We start from the raw sequence: 17,104 nt of genomic DNA on the forward strand, positions 1-17,104 counted from the left end.
GGATTGGGAGAATTAACATTGTTAAATGGCAATACTCCCCAAAGCATTGTACAAATTCAATGTGATCCCTATAAGGATACCCATGATATTCTTCAAAGAAGTGAATCAAAAACTCCTGAAATTCATATAGGACAACAAACCCCCACGAATAGCTAAAGCAATTCTGGAAAAAAACAAGATGGGAGGCATCACTGTTCCCAACTTCAAACTCTACTACAAAGCAGTAATAATTAAAACAGCAGGGTACTGGAACAAAGACTTCAAACCAATGGAACAGGGTTGAATATCCTTATACACACCCTCAAATATATCACCTAATCTTTGATAAGGGAGCAAGAAATGTGAAGTGGAGCAAGGAAAGTCTCTTTAACAAATGGTGCTGGCAAAACTGGACAGCTACATGCAAAAAAAAAAAAAAATTGGTTCAGATCTCTACCTAACACCATGTACGAAAATCAGATCAAAATGGATTAAAGACTTCAACATCAGACCAGAATCCATGAAATACACTGAAGACAAGGTTGGCAAAACCCTCCACGACATTGAAGCTGAAGGTCACTGTCACTGTCACAGTCATCCTGTTGCTCTTCGATTTGTTCTTGTGGGCACCAGTAATGTCTCTCATTTTGAGACTTATTGTTACTGTTTTTGGCATATCGAATATGCCACAGGTAGCTTGCCAGGCTCTGCCGTGGGAGCGCGATACTCTGGGTAGCTTGCCAGGCTCTCCGAGAGGGACAAAGGAATCAAACACAGGTTGGCCACGTGAGAGGCAAACGCCCTGGTATCTTCAAGAATTTTATTTCTTAATATTAGTTATTTTGTATGGACACAGTAAGAGATACATTAAGCTTGTTGGGTGGCTCTCTTGGGGACATCTCGCTATAGCTCTCAGACTACAGTGATCAGGCCAGATTCATCTTTCCTAACCCTAGCAGGATCCTAATCTAGTTGTTGCCTTTTGGATAATGACATAATTTGTCCATGGCCATGCTCTTAACTTATAGTTTAGTATTATGGTGCTTTTGCTGGGCCCATTTCAATGCGAAGGTGGCTCACTGCTTGCCCTGAGTCCAGCCAGTCCCTCGTCGGGACCCTACTTTTGGGGTGCTAGGAACTAAGGGCAACTGAAGCCTAAATTGAGAGAACAGATGCCCAGGAGTGAATATTATGTGGAGTCAATTAACTCCCAAGTTACAAAAGCATAGCATTAACTTTCTTCTTGCGTCTATACAAAAAGGTCTTTACTCTGAACTACGCAAAGGACTAGGAGAAGAGAAAAGCAATATTTACAAGTTAACGGAGTCTGATTAAGAGATAAAGGTTATTGACAGGTTGGGAAAGCAGAGCACAAAGAAAGAGATTACAAATAAACACAGAGGAATGACAGCACTGTGATGGGAGTAATCCAGTAAAACAAAGCTCCCTGTGGCAAGGCAGAAAGGACAAGCCAATGTTATCCTACATTTAGTGGGAAAACTTCACGGTTATTCATAAATACATAAAGAAAAGTGCAATGAATGCATATGGTGAGCCAGTCCTAGATATGTGTACTAAGAATCTAGAATAAATTTTAAGTAACACTTGTTGTAATGTTGGGTTATACTGGACAATGACTTTATTTCCCAGGGTTGCCAGTCTCTTCCATTCACCTGTTACTGACTTCCTTCTACCTTCAGCTCCAACTTAACTGGGCAACATACATAGCAGAAGACTAACTTTCACCGAAACAAGGCCAGGAAAGTGATATGTGCAAATTCCAGGTCATCTGCTCAAATAAAAATCTCTTCCCCTCACTGGAACTGGAGTGATAGCACAGCGGGTAGGCTGTTTGCCTTGCATGAGGCCAACCCAGGTTCGATTCCCAGCATCCTATATGTGAGGGGTAATTCCTGAGTGCATGATCCAGGAGTAACCCCTGTGCATTACCAGGTGTAACCCCCCCCCAAAAAAAATAGCTCTTCCCCTCACTTGCTTGTTGCATGATAGCATATGGGAACAGTAGCTAGCTTTGAAAGAACTTTAGAACACTTTGGGGTATGGGAGGAAGGAAGAAAGAAAGGAAGGAGGGAGTGGGAAGGAAGGAAGGAGGAAATAAAGAATCAAGGAAAGAGAGGGAAAGACAGAAAGACAGACAAAAGAAGAAAGAAAGAAAGAAAGAAAGAAAGAAAGAAAGAAAGAAAGAAAGAAAGAAAGAAAGAAAGAAAGAAAGAAAGAAAGAAAGAAAGAAAGAAAGAAAGAAAGAAAGAAAGAAAGAAAGAAAGGAAGGAAGGAAGGAAGGAAGGAAGGAAGGAAGGAAGGAAGGAGAGAGAGACTCTAGAAATTTAAAATATAGGTTACTTTCCATTGGAAATGTGAATCAGTGAGCTCTGGAAGAGTATCAACTTTTCATTGTGAAAATGACTAATAACAAATCTTGAGCTTTAATTTTTTTATTTACTTAAATCCTTTGTCATCTATACTCAGTTGAAATTTTATCTCATCATTTGAGACGCTCTTACAGAGGTAATTGATTCCTCCTTCAAGTCCATACAAAATATGTCCATATCGGTGTTTTGGCTATCTGTCACTTTATGTGCTCCTTCGGATTTATATTTGACAAAAAGGCATTAGTGAGATTTTCAACAATGTAGATTTTTCTGTTTCTAATCATTGTATGCAAATATATTCCAACAATGTCTGTGGTGTGAGCAATAACAAGTTCAAGAAATCTATAGTACACATGATTGTGCAATCTATACATATAATAAATGTTTGTCACTGTCACTGTCATTCGGGGATCGAGCGGGCACCAGTAATGTCTCCATTGTGAGACTTGCTGTTACTGTTTTTGGCATATTGAATACTCCACGGGTAGCTTGCCAGGCTCTGCTGTGCGGGTGAGATATTCTTGGTTGCTTGCCAGGCTATCCGAAAGGAGCAGAGAAATCGAACCCGGTTTGGCACCATGCAAGGTAAATGCCTTACTGCTGTGCTATTTGATAACAAATAATGGAGAATCTTCACGATTTTTTTAAATCTAAGACAATGAAATACCTGGGACTTGTGGAATGTTTTGTTTAGATTAGAAGGACAGTTTAGTTTTTGTCTCATGCCTGTCATATTATAGAATCTTCCTTATAATCCTTGAGGTATATACAAGAATGTGTTTGTGATTGGAAGAGGCAAGAATAAAAAAGAAATGTTACTCGTTTTCTCATAGTCAAGATAGAATGGTCACTAACATTTTGGAATATTACAAAAATTTAGACAGCAAGATGATTGGTGGGCTTCCAATAAGCCTGAGTACAGACATCTACCATGTAAGTGTGATTTTTTTTATAAACCACCAGAGGAGCCAGAGCAATAGTAGAACAGTTAGTGCACTTGCCCTGCATGTGGCCGATTCAAATTAGATTCTTCAGCATCTAATATAGTCCCCGAGCATGCCAAGAGGAATTCCCAGGTGAAAAACCAGGAGTAACACCTGAGCATCATCAGGTGTGGCCCAAAACTAAAATAATAAAATAAAATAAAACTAAAAACCACTGGAAGGGAGATGACAATGATGAAGAGAAAGCAGATAGGACCTAGACATCATGGTGCAGGGACAATGGTTCTCATGCTGTATGTACTGTAATGACATTGTTATCCTAACTCATCAAAAGTAACATGAAAAAATCATGGTATCTAACCTGTTTTTGACCAGTTTTAACAGGTTATTAGAATGCTGTCTCAGAAATACAAGTTAAAAGCTTGAAAGGTGTTACCATCCAAATTAAGGTTTTCTAAAGCAATATATCAATGATTGTGCCAAAATAGACCTCACTAGTTCTTCTTTCTTTTAGTTATCTCCTGTTACATAAAGATTTGTAAAGAAACAACAGAAACGTCTAGAACTGGTTGATGTAGATACAGTCCCTTATCCACACTGAAAACTCTTAAATATCTTGGAAAGTAAAAATGTTTCTATGCTGACATCATGAACCAATTTACAAAGAAATATCTAAAACTGGTTCTGTTCTTCCTGCTGTTGTTTCTTAGTAGTAAGAAATATTTTGCGAAATTGGAGTATTAAAACGACCTACTTCCTTTTTGTTTTTCCTTTTTGTTCTCTCTCCTGCAGAATGCCCTGCCGCAGAGGCAGGGTGGGGTGGTGGGGTTTGGGGTGGGGGTGGTGAGAGGGATACTGGGATCATTGGTGGAGGTGAATGGGCACTGGTGGAGGGATGGGTAAACAATCACTATATTAGTGAAATGCACACACAAAAGTTCATAAGTTTGTAACTATACATCACAGTGATTCTCTAATAAAAATTTTAAAAATAAATAAATAAAAATAAATAAATTGACTTATTTATTTTTCTTTATGGTTATTATTTTCCAATTATTTCATGAACCTTATTGCAGTCGAATCACGAATCATGAAATCCCGTTAATCACCGATTCCTCAGGTGGGTTCAGTAACATCTCATTTCATCCTTTCCCTGAGATCTTAGAAGTCTATCTCAACTCAGCCCTCCTAACGATGTTACGCTGGGGGCTCTTCAGGGTCAGGGGAATGAGATCCAGCTTGTTACTGGATTTTGCATATGAATACACCATGGGAAGCTTGCAAGGCTGTCCCATGTGGGCAGGAAACTCTCAGAAGATTGCCAGTTTCTCCCAGAGGGAGAAGAAGGCTAAAGATATCTGAGGGCTTGCTTTTAAGTCTCTCTCTGGATGTTGGCCGTTGATGGGATTACACACACCTGGGTTCCTCTGCCTGTACCTTCATGCATGAGGGTCTGAACGTGGGGAGAGGCAGAGAGTCTCTTGCCCGCACGCCCGCCTTATTGCAGTACTAACAGAAATTCAGTGTCTTCATTTTGACTTTCCTATTCTGAGAACTATACCACAATTCAAAATGGAGTTCGAGTCTTAAACTCTTCCCAGAATAAACAACTACCATTTCTGAAAACATCACAAGGTAGCAACATAAAAGTTGTCCTATAAGTTAGAAGCTAATAGATTAAAGATAATTACACAGAACCATGCTTGGGTAGGTCAAGGATCAAGAGACAACAGAGTTGTTAACGGGCTATATCATGTGACCTAAGTCTCCAGTAGGCTGCACCATCAAGTTTCATGTTATTATAATCCACAGTGATTAAACAAAACAAAATCAACTAACTGTGCATTTTTCTGAATATATGCCCTATCCATCCACCCAGACCATCTGACAGACCCTCTCACAGCTGACAGTCATCAAAATAAAGAGGTAGAAGGCAGAGGGAGGTGGCACATGTCTTCATGAGCAATGATCTTTTAAGAATTCAAAGCCCAGCATCACTCTCACAAGTGACATACACAACATTGTCCATCATAACTCAGTCTTCCATAGAGGCCAAAAATGTAAATTTTAAAATTTACCATCAACATGTCAATAGGCAAAAATCACTGGATTTTCTCAGTGAAATCTTAGATAGCAGTAGAAATAATAGAACTCAGACATATTGGATCAGCATAGCAATAAAAGGTTAAGTGAAAAAAGAAACAGACCAGAATCATGGATTCAGTAAAATCCCCTTTGTGAAGTTCAAAACCAACAGAACCTTAGCTGCATGCTATTTAGGTAATTATACGTGTATGTGCGTGCTGATATAGAAAAGATATCTTTACACAGTCTGATGAATCAAAATGGTTTAGGCGGTAAATAGGAGAATGAAAATGCATATCAGAAGCTCTAAATTAGCCATAAACATCCTTTACTAAATAGATGTACAGTATAACAAAGATATTATTGGTGAACCTAAAGTTATTATTCCATAACATTTCATAAAATACTCTCTTTCCTGTGGACACAACACCTAGATGATTTTCTTATTTATCCAAATTTTTATAATGAATTTATTGAATAAACCAAATTGTAATTAAGCGTGCTCATGTATGTATATTTTCAACTTCAAACAGCATAGTAAAACATAAAATCATTTAGCAAAATTTTCCATGTTAGATGTACAAGGAAATTTAAAAATGAAAACTAGCACCTAAGGGAGCATCCCATATAATTGCTTTAGAATTAAGTCTCTGCTGTTATACATGCACTTCTTAATGAAGAATTCCTTTGTGACACCAGTCTCTAAGGTCTTAATTACTTTCACATATGTACAATATTTAGTATTGCACATAAATATTTCCATGTTACAAAGAATGATTCTTGCATTATACACAAATGACCATAGTAGTCTCCTCTCTTAGGCTAAAATCTACCTGCAAATGTGTCTCTGATTGCACATAAAGAGAGCATCCTTGCCTAGGGATATAGATCAGCAGAAGATCACTCGCCACATGTTTGAGTTCTGGGTTTGACCCCCGGCATTGCTCATAATAAAGAGACAGCATATCAAAAGTACATTTACCTAAATTCATCAGATCATTTACCAGTCTCCCATTTAATTTATTCCCATGTCTTTAATAAAGACTTCTATTAAATTCCAGTGCCCCCTTTCCAACCAGATGTGAATGTAACTGTGGTATGAGTGGAAGAAACTAGTGCCTACACCAAGAGTTAGAGGAGACCATTGCCTATGAAGAGCTTCTCTGAAAAAGCAGAGAAGCAAGAATCATCGCCACGGGATCATGAGACACTGAACCACTGGAGAGCGTGACAGCTGGGACTTCTTCCCTCATCCAAACAGGATAATTTCCTTTAGTTTTGTTTCCTGGTAAGTTTTTTTCTATGATATATGAAAAATACAAGTAAAACATTGCACAATGCATAAATTTCAGACAATAGAGTCTACAGGATAAAAAAAAAAAGTTGTAAAACGTGTGTGAGTTACCAATAAGTGTCCATGTTGTCTCAGGGTTGGAAGTTCAATTAAATTTCAGCAAGAGGAGTTACTAGAGTTTTCAATTGCTGAATACTCTCTATGTGCCAGGAGGCACACTGTATGTTCCATCTATCATTTTAATCTTCGTCAAAGCCATCCTAAATCAGGTGATAGTAGGAGAAAAGTTGATCTGAGAGAGCTCAGTTCTATTGCTCAAGTTCTCAAAGTTTCTTTTTGCTTTCTTTTTTGTCACACCCAGGATGCACAGGTGTTACTCCTGACTCATGCAGTCAGAATTACTCCTGACAGTGCTCAGGGAACCATATGGGATGCCGGGGATTGAACCCGGTTGGGCCATGTTCAAGGTAAATGCCTTATCCGCTGTGCTGTCACTCAGGACTCTCAAAACATTTTTAAACTGGCCTCAAAGAGTCCTCATGCTGTGCCCTCAAGTCTGGGGCCTGAACTATTTTTAAACTATCCACTCCATTGACTGTGCCTACAGTAATATGTACTTCTTCCCTTGCGCCGAATGAAACATCAAAAATGTCATACCACTGTGACATTTTGCTTCCAGTTTTCTCTCACTATCATCATAGATATTCAACTTACATTAAAATATGTTTGGTCCATTTGTCTAAAATATCACAGAAAATGTAACCTGTAAAAAATGGGCTGTTATTAGATGTAATATCTCTGCAATAAAAATTTTAAACTATATTTCATTTGAAAAATAGCATACCAATATTTTAGTTCAATAACCTGAGGCAGTGAAAGTTCATGTATGTCAAATTCATTAGCAATCAAGGAAGCATGACATCAAAGTTCATACATGTTGAACAATCTAAGAATATATCTTTTTATATATCTAATAAACATTCCTAATATTAATAGTGACTTTAAAAGACACATTAAACAGTACTACCTAGAGATGAACATTTGGATAATTCAGCAAGTACAAGTTACAAATGCGACAAACTGTAAACATCATCAGCACTGGGACTATTTGGGGCACAGGAATGACTGTGATTGGGATGAAGGATCAACAGAAGCTACTAAAGTGATTGGCAATATTCTACTTTTGACTTCAGGTCAAGTAACACAAATAACCACCTTCGTTTTTTTTGAGTTTTATGTTTTTATGTGTTCTTGTTTGATGACAAAACTATTTTAAATTCAGGAAATGTTGGAGTGACTATGTTGTGTTACTTTCCAAATAATGAATAAAAATCAGTATCGGGGTGCTGCAAAAAGGTATCTTTAACTCAACATACAAAGTCGAATGTGGTGTTGGTTAAGGAAAAGAGATTGCTTTGTGTGCAACTCCAGCCCCAGTTACTGAAAAGATTAAAATAGAAATTGTGTGACTATTTTGTGAGGCCATCCAAGAGCAGAGACTGGATCTGTTGAATCTTGAGTCCAATTTGATCCTAAAATCCTTTGTGTTTTAATTCCTGTCATTAAACCAAGCTTAAATGACAGCAAATGCCAAATGAATTTTAGAAGCATTTTGGAAGTTTTGATTCAAATCTTTTTACTCTACTATTCTGAGATTTGTCAATTCAAAATCTATGCTGGGATCATAAGTATCCTCTTACCAGATGTAGGTTTTGCCTTTTTTTAAGTTATGTAGAAAATTCTAGACAATTCCATTTAGTCTAAATCACCATTATAACATCAAAGTGAAAACAGAAGAACAAATGGTTGAGAGAATAATAATTAATTAGGGTAAGTGTGTTAATTTTTTAGATTTTAAGATTTAAATTTAAACCTTCCATAATACCAAATGTTCTCAGAAATATTAATGTTTCACCTTTCCTTTGGAACAAAATATTATCGTCACTTAATAGACAAAGAAATTGGTCTAAAAATATATTCACTAAATTCACAAGAACACAGAGCTTCCCACTTTGAAACTAGTATTTAACCCAAAGCAACACAAACTGACTCCAGAATATTAAATTGAATCACTCGGTTTCGTTTAACGTTCATCTTACTTCACAACAATAGTACACACTATTATGTTGAGTGCCTTTTTGAATTGACAACAAAATGTCTCTATCTCATATTATTTGATACTTATCTACCTTGAATCTTACCTTATCCTGATGTAAATGCTATAAATATTAGAAATTTAAAGTACCCAGAGTGTGTGGTTCATAGTCACAATATACGCATGAAAATATATTAATTAATTTCATCATCAAGCATTTCATTTATCTCATTTTGGACACAAGATTCAGAAATAGTGAATTGATGTCTTATCTCATATTTGTATTCCCATAGAGTGAAAGTAATTTGGTTGAATTTAACTATAGAATCCAAAGGAGTCGAATAATCAACTCCAGTAATTGGAAATTTTCATGGGAAATAAACGACACTGACATTGTAATGAAGAATTTTCTGTAGGAATTGCCTCCGTTCCTCATCTTGTTCAATATCCAATGCTGAGGAGTCATACAGATGGCTGCTATGGATATGTGACACCAAATGATTCTGAAATCAGTTCTGTTTTTAACTGAAAAAAATCAGTAGAGTTTTTGATATGATGTAATGTGGGGAACAAGAATTTATCCCATAAACGTGCCTGGATGATTCATAACAGTACTGGGGTAAAGGCTTGAGCCTTGCATACGCCCACCATGGCTTCCTGACCATCAAGCATCACCAGGTGTGATCCAGATGGCCCCTAAGATATTTCCTGGCAATGCAGGGTCCAGCAGCACCACACCTGCAAGCCCTGGCATGCAAACCTTTGCCCACTTTCCCAAGAATCATTGAGTATGGTCCCTGGGCAGCACCTGAGAGGGCCTGCCACAAACAGAAAGCGGGAAAAGAAATATGATCTCTGTACATGCACGTAAAGGTAAATATTTAGAATGATTGATTCAGGCCAGAGCGATAGTACAGCGTGTAGGGCTTCTAGTAGCAGACCTGAGTTCAATCTCTGGCATCCCATATGGTCTCCCGAGCATTGCCAGGAGTGATTACTGAGTGCAGAGCCAGGACTAACCCCTGAGTGTCATTGGGTGTGACGCAAAAAGAACAAAAAGAAGATTGATTCTCCATAGCATCAAAAATAGATGCAAAAAAAGAGAATAATGGTAACACAGAAGTTGGTGCGGCAACACTGGTGTACAAAAAGAAGGAATACTACGAAGGCTGCTACTCATGGTGATTGCTATTACGATTATAATTACTATCAGTGGTGGACGTAGAAATTCGACAGAGGATATGCATAGTGATTCTGATTTTTATGTTTCTTATAATTGTGCTAACCCCAAAAATATAAACTTTCACTTTTTATCTTACTCCATTGATAGTGGAAAAGGTTTATGATTAAGTTTAATGTAATGATTTGTAATGAATAGGTTTAAGAAAGAGTGAAGTCTCCGATTACATCCCCGCTGACCAGGAAACAGATGTGGCCTGATGAAAAATGTGACCCTAAGTAAAAGTATGCCAATGTGGAAGGTAGCCCTCATATAATCAAATATTCATAATTTAATTCATGTCGCTGGAACGACAGCACAGTGGGTAAGGCATTTGTCTTGCACGAGGCAAACCCAGGTTCAATTTCTCTGCCCCTCTCAGAGAGCCCAGCAAGCCACAAAGAGTATCTCGCCTGCACAGCAGAGCCTAGCAAGCTCCCCATGGGGTATTCAAAATGCCAAAAACAGTAACACAATGAAGATGTTACTGGTTCCCGCTCGAGCAAATCGATGAGCAACAGGATGACAGTGATAGTGATACAGTGATACAATTCATGTATTTATACCAACCTGTGCACTTCTGTCTAAAACCTGGAAAACTATTTTGTGGATTTATGCTTATTCAAAATATGTTAAATTTAGGTGAAATAACATATTAGACCTTTTCAATAACTAACAATTAAGAATGAATAGATTCAACATTTTATTTTTACCACCTTACCAGCTGTGATTATGAAGGGGCTTTAGGTTTTGAACATCAGGGAAATAGTGAAAGCAGTTTCATATGAAATATCACTGAAAGAGGGAAATGGTGGTGCACATGAGCAAGTTTTGGAGATCTGTGCTACAACCCAGGACTGATGGTAATTTTCACATCTCCCAGTCTCTCAAAGGAGCAGTGGAAATGAACAATGGAAGTTCCACCACAGACTTCATCCTTCTGGGGTTCTCTGAATGGCCCCAACTGGAACGTATCATCTCGGTGCTTGTCCTCATCTTCTATGTTGTGATTCTGGTGGGAAACACAATGATCATCCTGGTGTCTCACCTGGACCCCAAGCTCCACACACCCATGTACTTCTTCCTCTCTAATCTGTCCTTCTCGGATCTCTGTCACACCAGCAGTGTTATCCCCCAGATGCTGGTAAATATGTGGGGTCCAGAAAAATCCATTTCTCATCTTAGGTGTATACTGCAAGCTGCCATCTCCCTGGACCTGGGTGCCACAGCGTGTCTGCTCCTGGCTATGATGGCCTATGACCGCTATGCTGCTGTGTGCCAGCCTCTGCACTACATGGTGATAATGCACCCTCAGCTCTGCCATAGGATGGTCATAATTTCCTGGTTAGGTGCTGTTGGCTGTTCCTTATCTATTTCACTCCTGACATTCTCATTGCCAAGATGTGGGCACCAAGAGTTTGATAATTTTTTCTGTGAGATCCTAGATTTTATCAAGATTATTTGCACCTATTCAAAAGTACTTGAGGTACTTTTCCTTTCTCTCTCAGTGGTATTTCTTCTGGTGCCTCTATCAGCAATTCTCATCTCCTATGGGGTCATCACTCGGGCTGTCATGAGGATCAAGTCAGCAACAAGATGGCAGAAGCTCCTCAACACCTGTGGCTCCCACCTCACTGTGGTGACCCTCTTTTATGGGACTCTCATGTCTATGTACATAAAGCCACAGAACAACTCCATCCAAAACAAGGGCAAGTTCATTGCTCTGGTGTACATGATAGTAATACCAAGCCTTAACCCACTCATCTACTCCTTAAGAAACAAAGATGTAAAGAATGCAGTCAGGAAAATCCTGTGTGTAAAATCCTGGTCAGCAAAGTAATGAGAAACATGAAAAATCAATGCAGTAAGCTACAGAAAAAATTACTGGTCTTGAACTACAGAAAGCGATATTGTTCAATATTATTCAAAGATTATCACCTGGAGTCAAAAACCTCCAGGACTCAACCCCGCCATGCTCACTGCCGCTCTCCAGCCGAACCTCATCCATGAGTGAATCCCCCGAAAACCCAGGTATGCGGGACTTGAAACTGAGAACTCTAGGTTCAAGTAGAATACGATGCCTCTATCCCCCTGTCTCCAGCAACTCAGCGGTCAGTCCATTAGACACCTCTGGCTGGCACCAGGTGATCTTGTCATCGACAACCATCCAGATCACATGTTCTCTCCTAGAAGGTACCATAACAGGACATACACCATAGCCATGCCTCTAAGACCCCGAACCAGACTTTATCACTGTTGGGGGGTGTCAGGAAAGGGACAGGTCAAACCCCTCCATGCCCCAAGGGACACATTCAAAAATCTCCAGAACTCAACTGCCAGGACATTCTTGGCCACTCCCCACATGCTCTGGCCAAGCCTCACCCTCCAGTGAATCTATTCCTGGACACTTCATACCACACACCCTATCCATGCTCCAATATTACAACACAATTTTTGATAGAGTTCAAACTAGGAGGCAACCAATCTTAGAGGGAAATATTTTTTTAAAGATATATATACAGGGGCTGAAGCAATAGCACAGCTGGTAGGACATTTGCCTTGCATGCGGCGAACCCAGGTTTGATTCCCAGCATCCCATATTGTCTCCTGAGCACCGCTAGGGGTAATTCCTGAGTGCAGAGCCAGGAGTGACCCCTGTGCATCACCAGGTGTGACCCAAAAAGCAAAAAAAAACTGTTTCCCTGAAGGGCACTGGCTCAAAATGTGCTGCCATCAGTTCACAGGCTGGGTACGGTGAGACGAGCTGAGAAGGGGAAATAATAAATATTTTTTAAAAAAATAAATATATACATATGTATATATATACATACATATACAAAAGCATACAAGGCTCAATCTTTAAAAACATGTTAGTGATCTCTTATAAAAGGGCTCAATAGCCCCTGGGTGAAATACTAAAATCTTCACACTCTTTCTTTTGTAGCATTTTCAGTGATTTTTCATAACAAACAATAGCACCGTAGCGCTGTCATCCTGTTGTTCATTGATTTGTTCGAGCAGGCACCAGTAACGTCTCCATTGTGAGATTTGTTACTGTTTTTGACATATTGAATATGCCACGGGTAGTTTGCCAGGCTCTGCCGTGTGGGCGGGATACTCTCAGTAGCTTGCCGGGCTCTCTGAGAGGGACAGAGGAATCAAACCCAGGTTGGCCACGTGCAAGGCAAATGCACTACCCGTTATGCAAAATGTATTGTTTCTGTTCTGCTTTGGGGTAAGGATTGGGTTTAGGGATGAAACATCTGAAATATGGTGGTGGGAAGGTGTCATGGTGGTGGGATTGGCGTTTGAATATTAAATGCAATAAATGTAAAAATATTGTGAACTACTCTAGAAAATTTTTTAAAAATTTAAAAAGATTTTTGCCTGGGATTTTTTGTGTACCAAAAATTTCCCTAGGGATGTTTTTATAGAGTAGCATGGTAAGAAGAGATTCAAATGCATAAATAAAATGCAACTCATTAATTGTGTGATCACAAAGCAACTAAGGAATCACGCGATTTCTCTCACCACCTGTGTTGGAAGGTCTCGAGCCACTTTCCCACCCAGGACGGCCAGTGCCATGGGCGGATGAAGGAGGAAACGAGGGCCAGGCTGGTGGGGATCAGTTGCCGTTTATTCCACTCTCCCCACGCGCCTGTTCCAGTCTCACTAAGCTCCCCACTTCAGTCTCACACTGCCCTCAGTCCCTCTCCTCCTGTCTCCCTCGCTTGTCTCTCCACTCCGACTCGCCACCTTGGTCTCTCTTTAATCACTCACCAACTCCCTGCATTGCGGGTAGCAACCACACACCTATGTCCAGTTGCACCATCAACATATCAAAGCCCTTCCTCATCCTCTGCAGCCAGGGGATCAGGCTCCAGGGCAAAATGGCACATAGGGGTTTCTCTCTTTTCCTTAGTCCAATAACTTATTCTATTTCTTAATATTAGTTATTTTGTATGGACACAGTAAGAGATACATTAAGCTTGTAAGGTGGCTTTCTGGGGACATCTCGCTATAGATCTCAGACTACAGTGCTCATACCAGAATAAACTTTCCTAACACTATATATTCTCCATCCCTCTCAGAGAGCCCAGCAGCTACCAAAAATACCCTGCCCACATGGCAGAGCCTGGCAAGCCACCCATGGAGTGTTCGATATGCCAAAAACAGTAATAATAACGGGTCTCATTCCCCTGACCCTGAAAGAGCCTCCAATACGGCACTGTTGGGAAGGACAAGTTAGGAGAGGCTGCTAAAATCTCAGGGCTAGGACGAATGGAACATCAGGATGACAGTGATACAGTGAACCCTAGCAGGGTCCTAATCTAGTTGTTATCTTTGGATCATAACAGAAATTGTCCGTGACCATGCTCTTAACTTGTAGTTAAGTATTATGGCGCTTTGGCCTGGCCCATTTCAATGCCAGGGTAGCTCAAAGCTTGCCCTAGGCCCATCCAGTCTCTCATCAGGACCCTGCTTCTGGGGTGCGAGGAGTAAGAGCACTGAAGCATAACTATGAATTAACTATGCAAAGGACATTAGGAGAAGAGAAAAGCAATATTTACGAGCTAATAGAGTTTGATTAAAACATAAGGGTGATTGACCGTCTGGGGAAGTAGAGCACAAAGAAAGAGATTAGAAATATTAGAGTAATCAATAAAAACCTAAGCTCTCTGTGGCAAGGCAGAAAGGAAAAACCAATGTTAGCATAAAGTTAAGGGAAAAAACTTCACGGTTATTCGTAAGTACATAGAGAATAGTGTAATGAACGCATGTGGTGAGCCAGTCCTAGATGTGTGTACTAAGTATTGATAATAGATATTAAATATCACTTGTTCTAATGTTGGATAACACTGGAGACAATGACTTTATTTCACAGGGTTGCCAGTGTCTTCCATTCACCTGTTACTGACTTCCTTCTACCTTCAGCTCCTATTTCACGGGGCAACATACATAGCAGAAGGCTAACTTCCACCAGCACAAGAACAGGACAGTGATAAGTGCAAATTCCAGGTGATCTGCTCAAATACACAGTTCTTCTCCTCACTTGCTTGTTGCATGATAACAAATGAAAAGTGTACTTGGCTTTGAAAGAACTTTAGAGAACTGCTGGATATGGGAGGGAGGGAGGGAGGGAGGGAGGAAGGGAAGGAGGGAGGAAGGAAGGAAGGAAGGAAGGAAGGAAGGAAGGAAGGAAGGAAGGAAGGAAGGAAGGAAGGAAGGAAGGAAGGAAGGAAGGAAGGAAGGAAGGAAGGAGGAGTGGGAGGGAAGGAAGGAAGGAAGGAAGGAAGGAAAGAAGCAAGAAGAAGAGGAAAGAAAGAAGAAGAAGAAGAAGGAAGAAGAGAAGGAAGGAAGGAAGAAAGGAAGGAAGGAAGGAAAGAAGAAGGAAGAAAGAAGAGAAGGAAAGAAAGAAGAAAGAGAAAGAAAGAAAGAAAGGAAAGAAAGGAAAGAGAAGGAAAGGAAGAGGAAAGAAGGAGGAAGAAGTAAGGAAGGAAGGAAGGAAGAGAAGAAGAAGGAAGGGAAGAAGAAAGAAGGAAAGAAAAGAAAGAAAGAAAGAAAGAAAGAAAGAAAGAAAGAAAAGAAAGAAAGACAAGAAAGAAAGAAAGAAAGAAAGAAAGAAAGAAAGAAAGGAAGGAAGGAAGGAAGAAAGGAAGAAAAGGAGGGAAGGAAGTAAAGGAGGGAAGGAAGAAAAGGAGGGAAGGAAAGAAGGAAGGAAAGAAGAAAGCCTCCAGAAATTTAAAATATAAGTTACTTTCCATTGGAAATGTGAATTAGTGAGTTCTGGAAGAGTATCAACTTTTCATTATAAAAATGATTAATAACAGGGGCTGGAGCGATAGCACAGAAGGTAGGGCATTTGCCTTACATGCAGCCGAACCAGGTTCAATTCCCAGCATCCCATATGGTCCCCTGAGCACCACAAGTGGTAATTCCTTAGTGCAGAGCCAGGAGTAACCCCTGTGCATCAATGGATGTTACCCAAAAAGCAAAAAAAAAAGATTAATAACAAATCATGAATTTTAATTTTTTATTTGCTTAAATCCTCTGTCTTCTACACTCAGTTGAAATATTACCTCATAGTCTGAGATGTTCTTACATAGCTAAGTCAAGTCCATACAAAATATGTCCACATTGTCTTTTTGACTGTCACTTTGTATGCTCCTTTGTATTTATATTTGACAAAAAGGCATTAGAGAGCTTTTCAACAACGTAGATTTTTTTGTTTCTAATCATTGTCTACAAGTATATTCCAATAATATCTGTGGTGTGAGCAATAACAAGTTCAAGAAATCTATACATATAACAAATGTTTATTTAATAACAAATAATGGAGCATCATCTAGATTTTTTTTTTACATCTAAGACACCTGGGACTTGAGGGATGTTTAGTTTTGTTTAGAAGGAGAGTTTAGTTTTTCTCTCATGTCTATCATATTATAGAATCTTCATTATAATCCTTGAAGTATCTACAAGAATGTGTTTGTAACTGGAAAAGAAGAATGAAAAACAAATGTTACTTGTTTTCGCATAGTAAAGATAGAATGGCCACTAACATTTTGAAGTATTGCAGAGATTTAGATAGCACGATGACTGGTGGTCCTCCAACAAGCCTGAGTACAAACATCTACCGTGTAACTGTGAGTTTATATAAACCACTGGAGGGGCCAGAGCAATAGTAGAGCAGTGAGCGCACTTGCCTTGCATGTGGCCGATTCAAATTAGATCCTCAGCACCCAATATGGATCCCGAGTCTGTCGAGAGGGATTCCTGAGTGCAGAGCCAGGAGTAACCCCTGAGCATCCTCAGGTGTGGCCCAAAACTAAAAAAAAATAAAACTTAAAACCACTGGAAGGGAGATGACGATGATGGAGAAAAAGCAGATAGGAACTACACATCATGGTGGAGGGACAATGGCTCTCCTCTGTATGTACTATAGTCGTATTGTTTTCCTAACTCATCAGAAGTAACATTGAAAAAGTCATGGTCAAAAACCTGTTTTTGACCAGTTTGTACAGGTATTAGAACCCTGCCTCAGAAATACAAGTTAAATGTTTGAAAGTCCCAAGCATCCAATTAAGGTTTTCTAAGCAA

The 17,104-nt window shown here is 39.5% G+C and overlaps 1 protein-coding gene across 1 annotated transcript; it reads left to right on the forward strand.

The window, feature by feature from the left end:
* The first annotated feature begins 10,910 nt into the window (after positions 1-10,910).
* LOC101539749 (olfactory receptor 2W1-like) lies at positions 10,911-11,846 on the forward strand. The gene has a single exon (XM_004622008.2). The coding sequence runs from the start codon at positions 10,911-10,913 to the stop codon at positions 11,844-11,846; it is 936 nt and encodes a 311-aa protein (XP_004622065.2).
* The last annotated feature ends 5,258 nt before the right edge of the window (positions 11,847-17,104 follow it).

This window comes from Sorex araneus, chromosome 2, assembly GCF_027595985.1.
Source record: "Sorex araneus isolate mSorAra2 chromosome 2, mSorAra2.pri, whole genome shotgun sequence".
Taxonomy (NCBI): domain Eukaryota; kingdom Metazoa; phylum Chordata; class Mammalia; order Eulipotyphla; family Soricidae; genus Sorex; species Sorex araneus.

Excerpts from the sequence above, each read along its gene's own strand:
- LOC101539749 (XM_004622008.2), top strand. The coding sequence starts at position 10,911 with ATGAACAATGGAAGTTCCACCACAGACTTCATCCTTCTGGGGTTCTCT.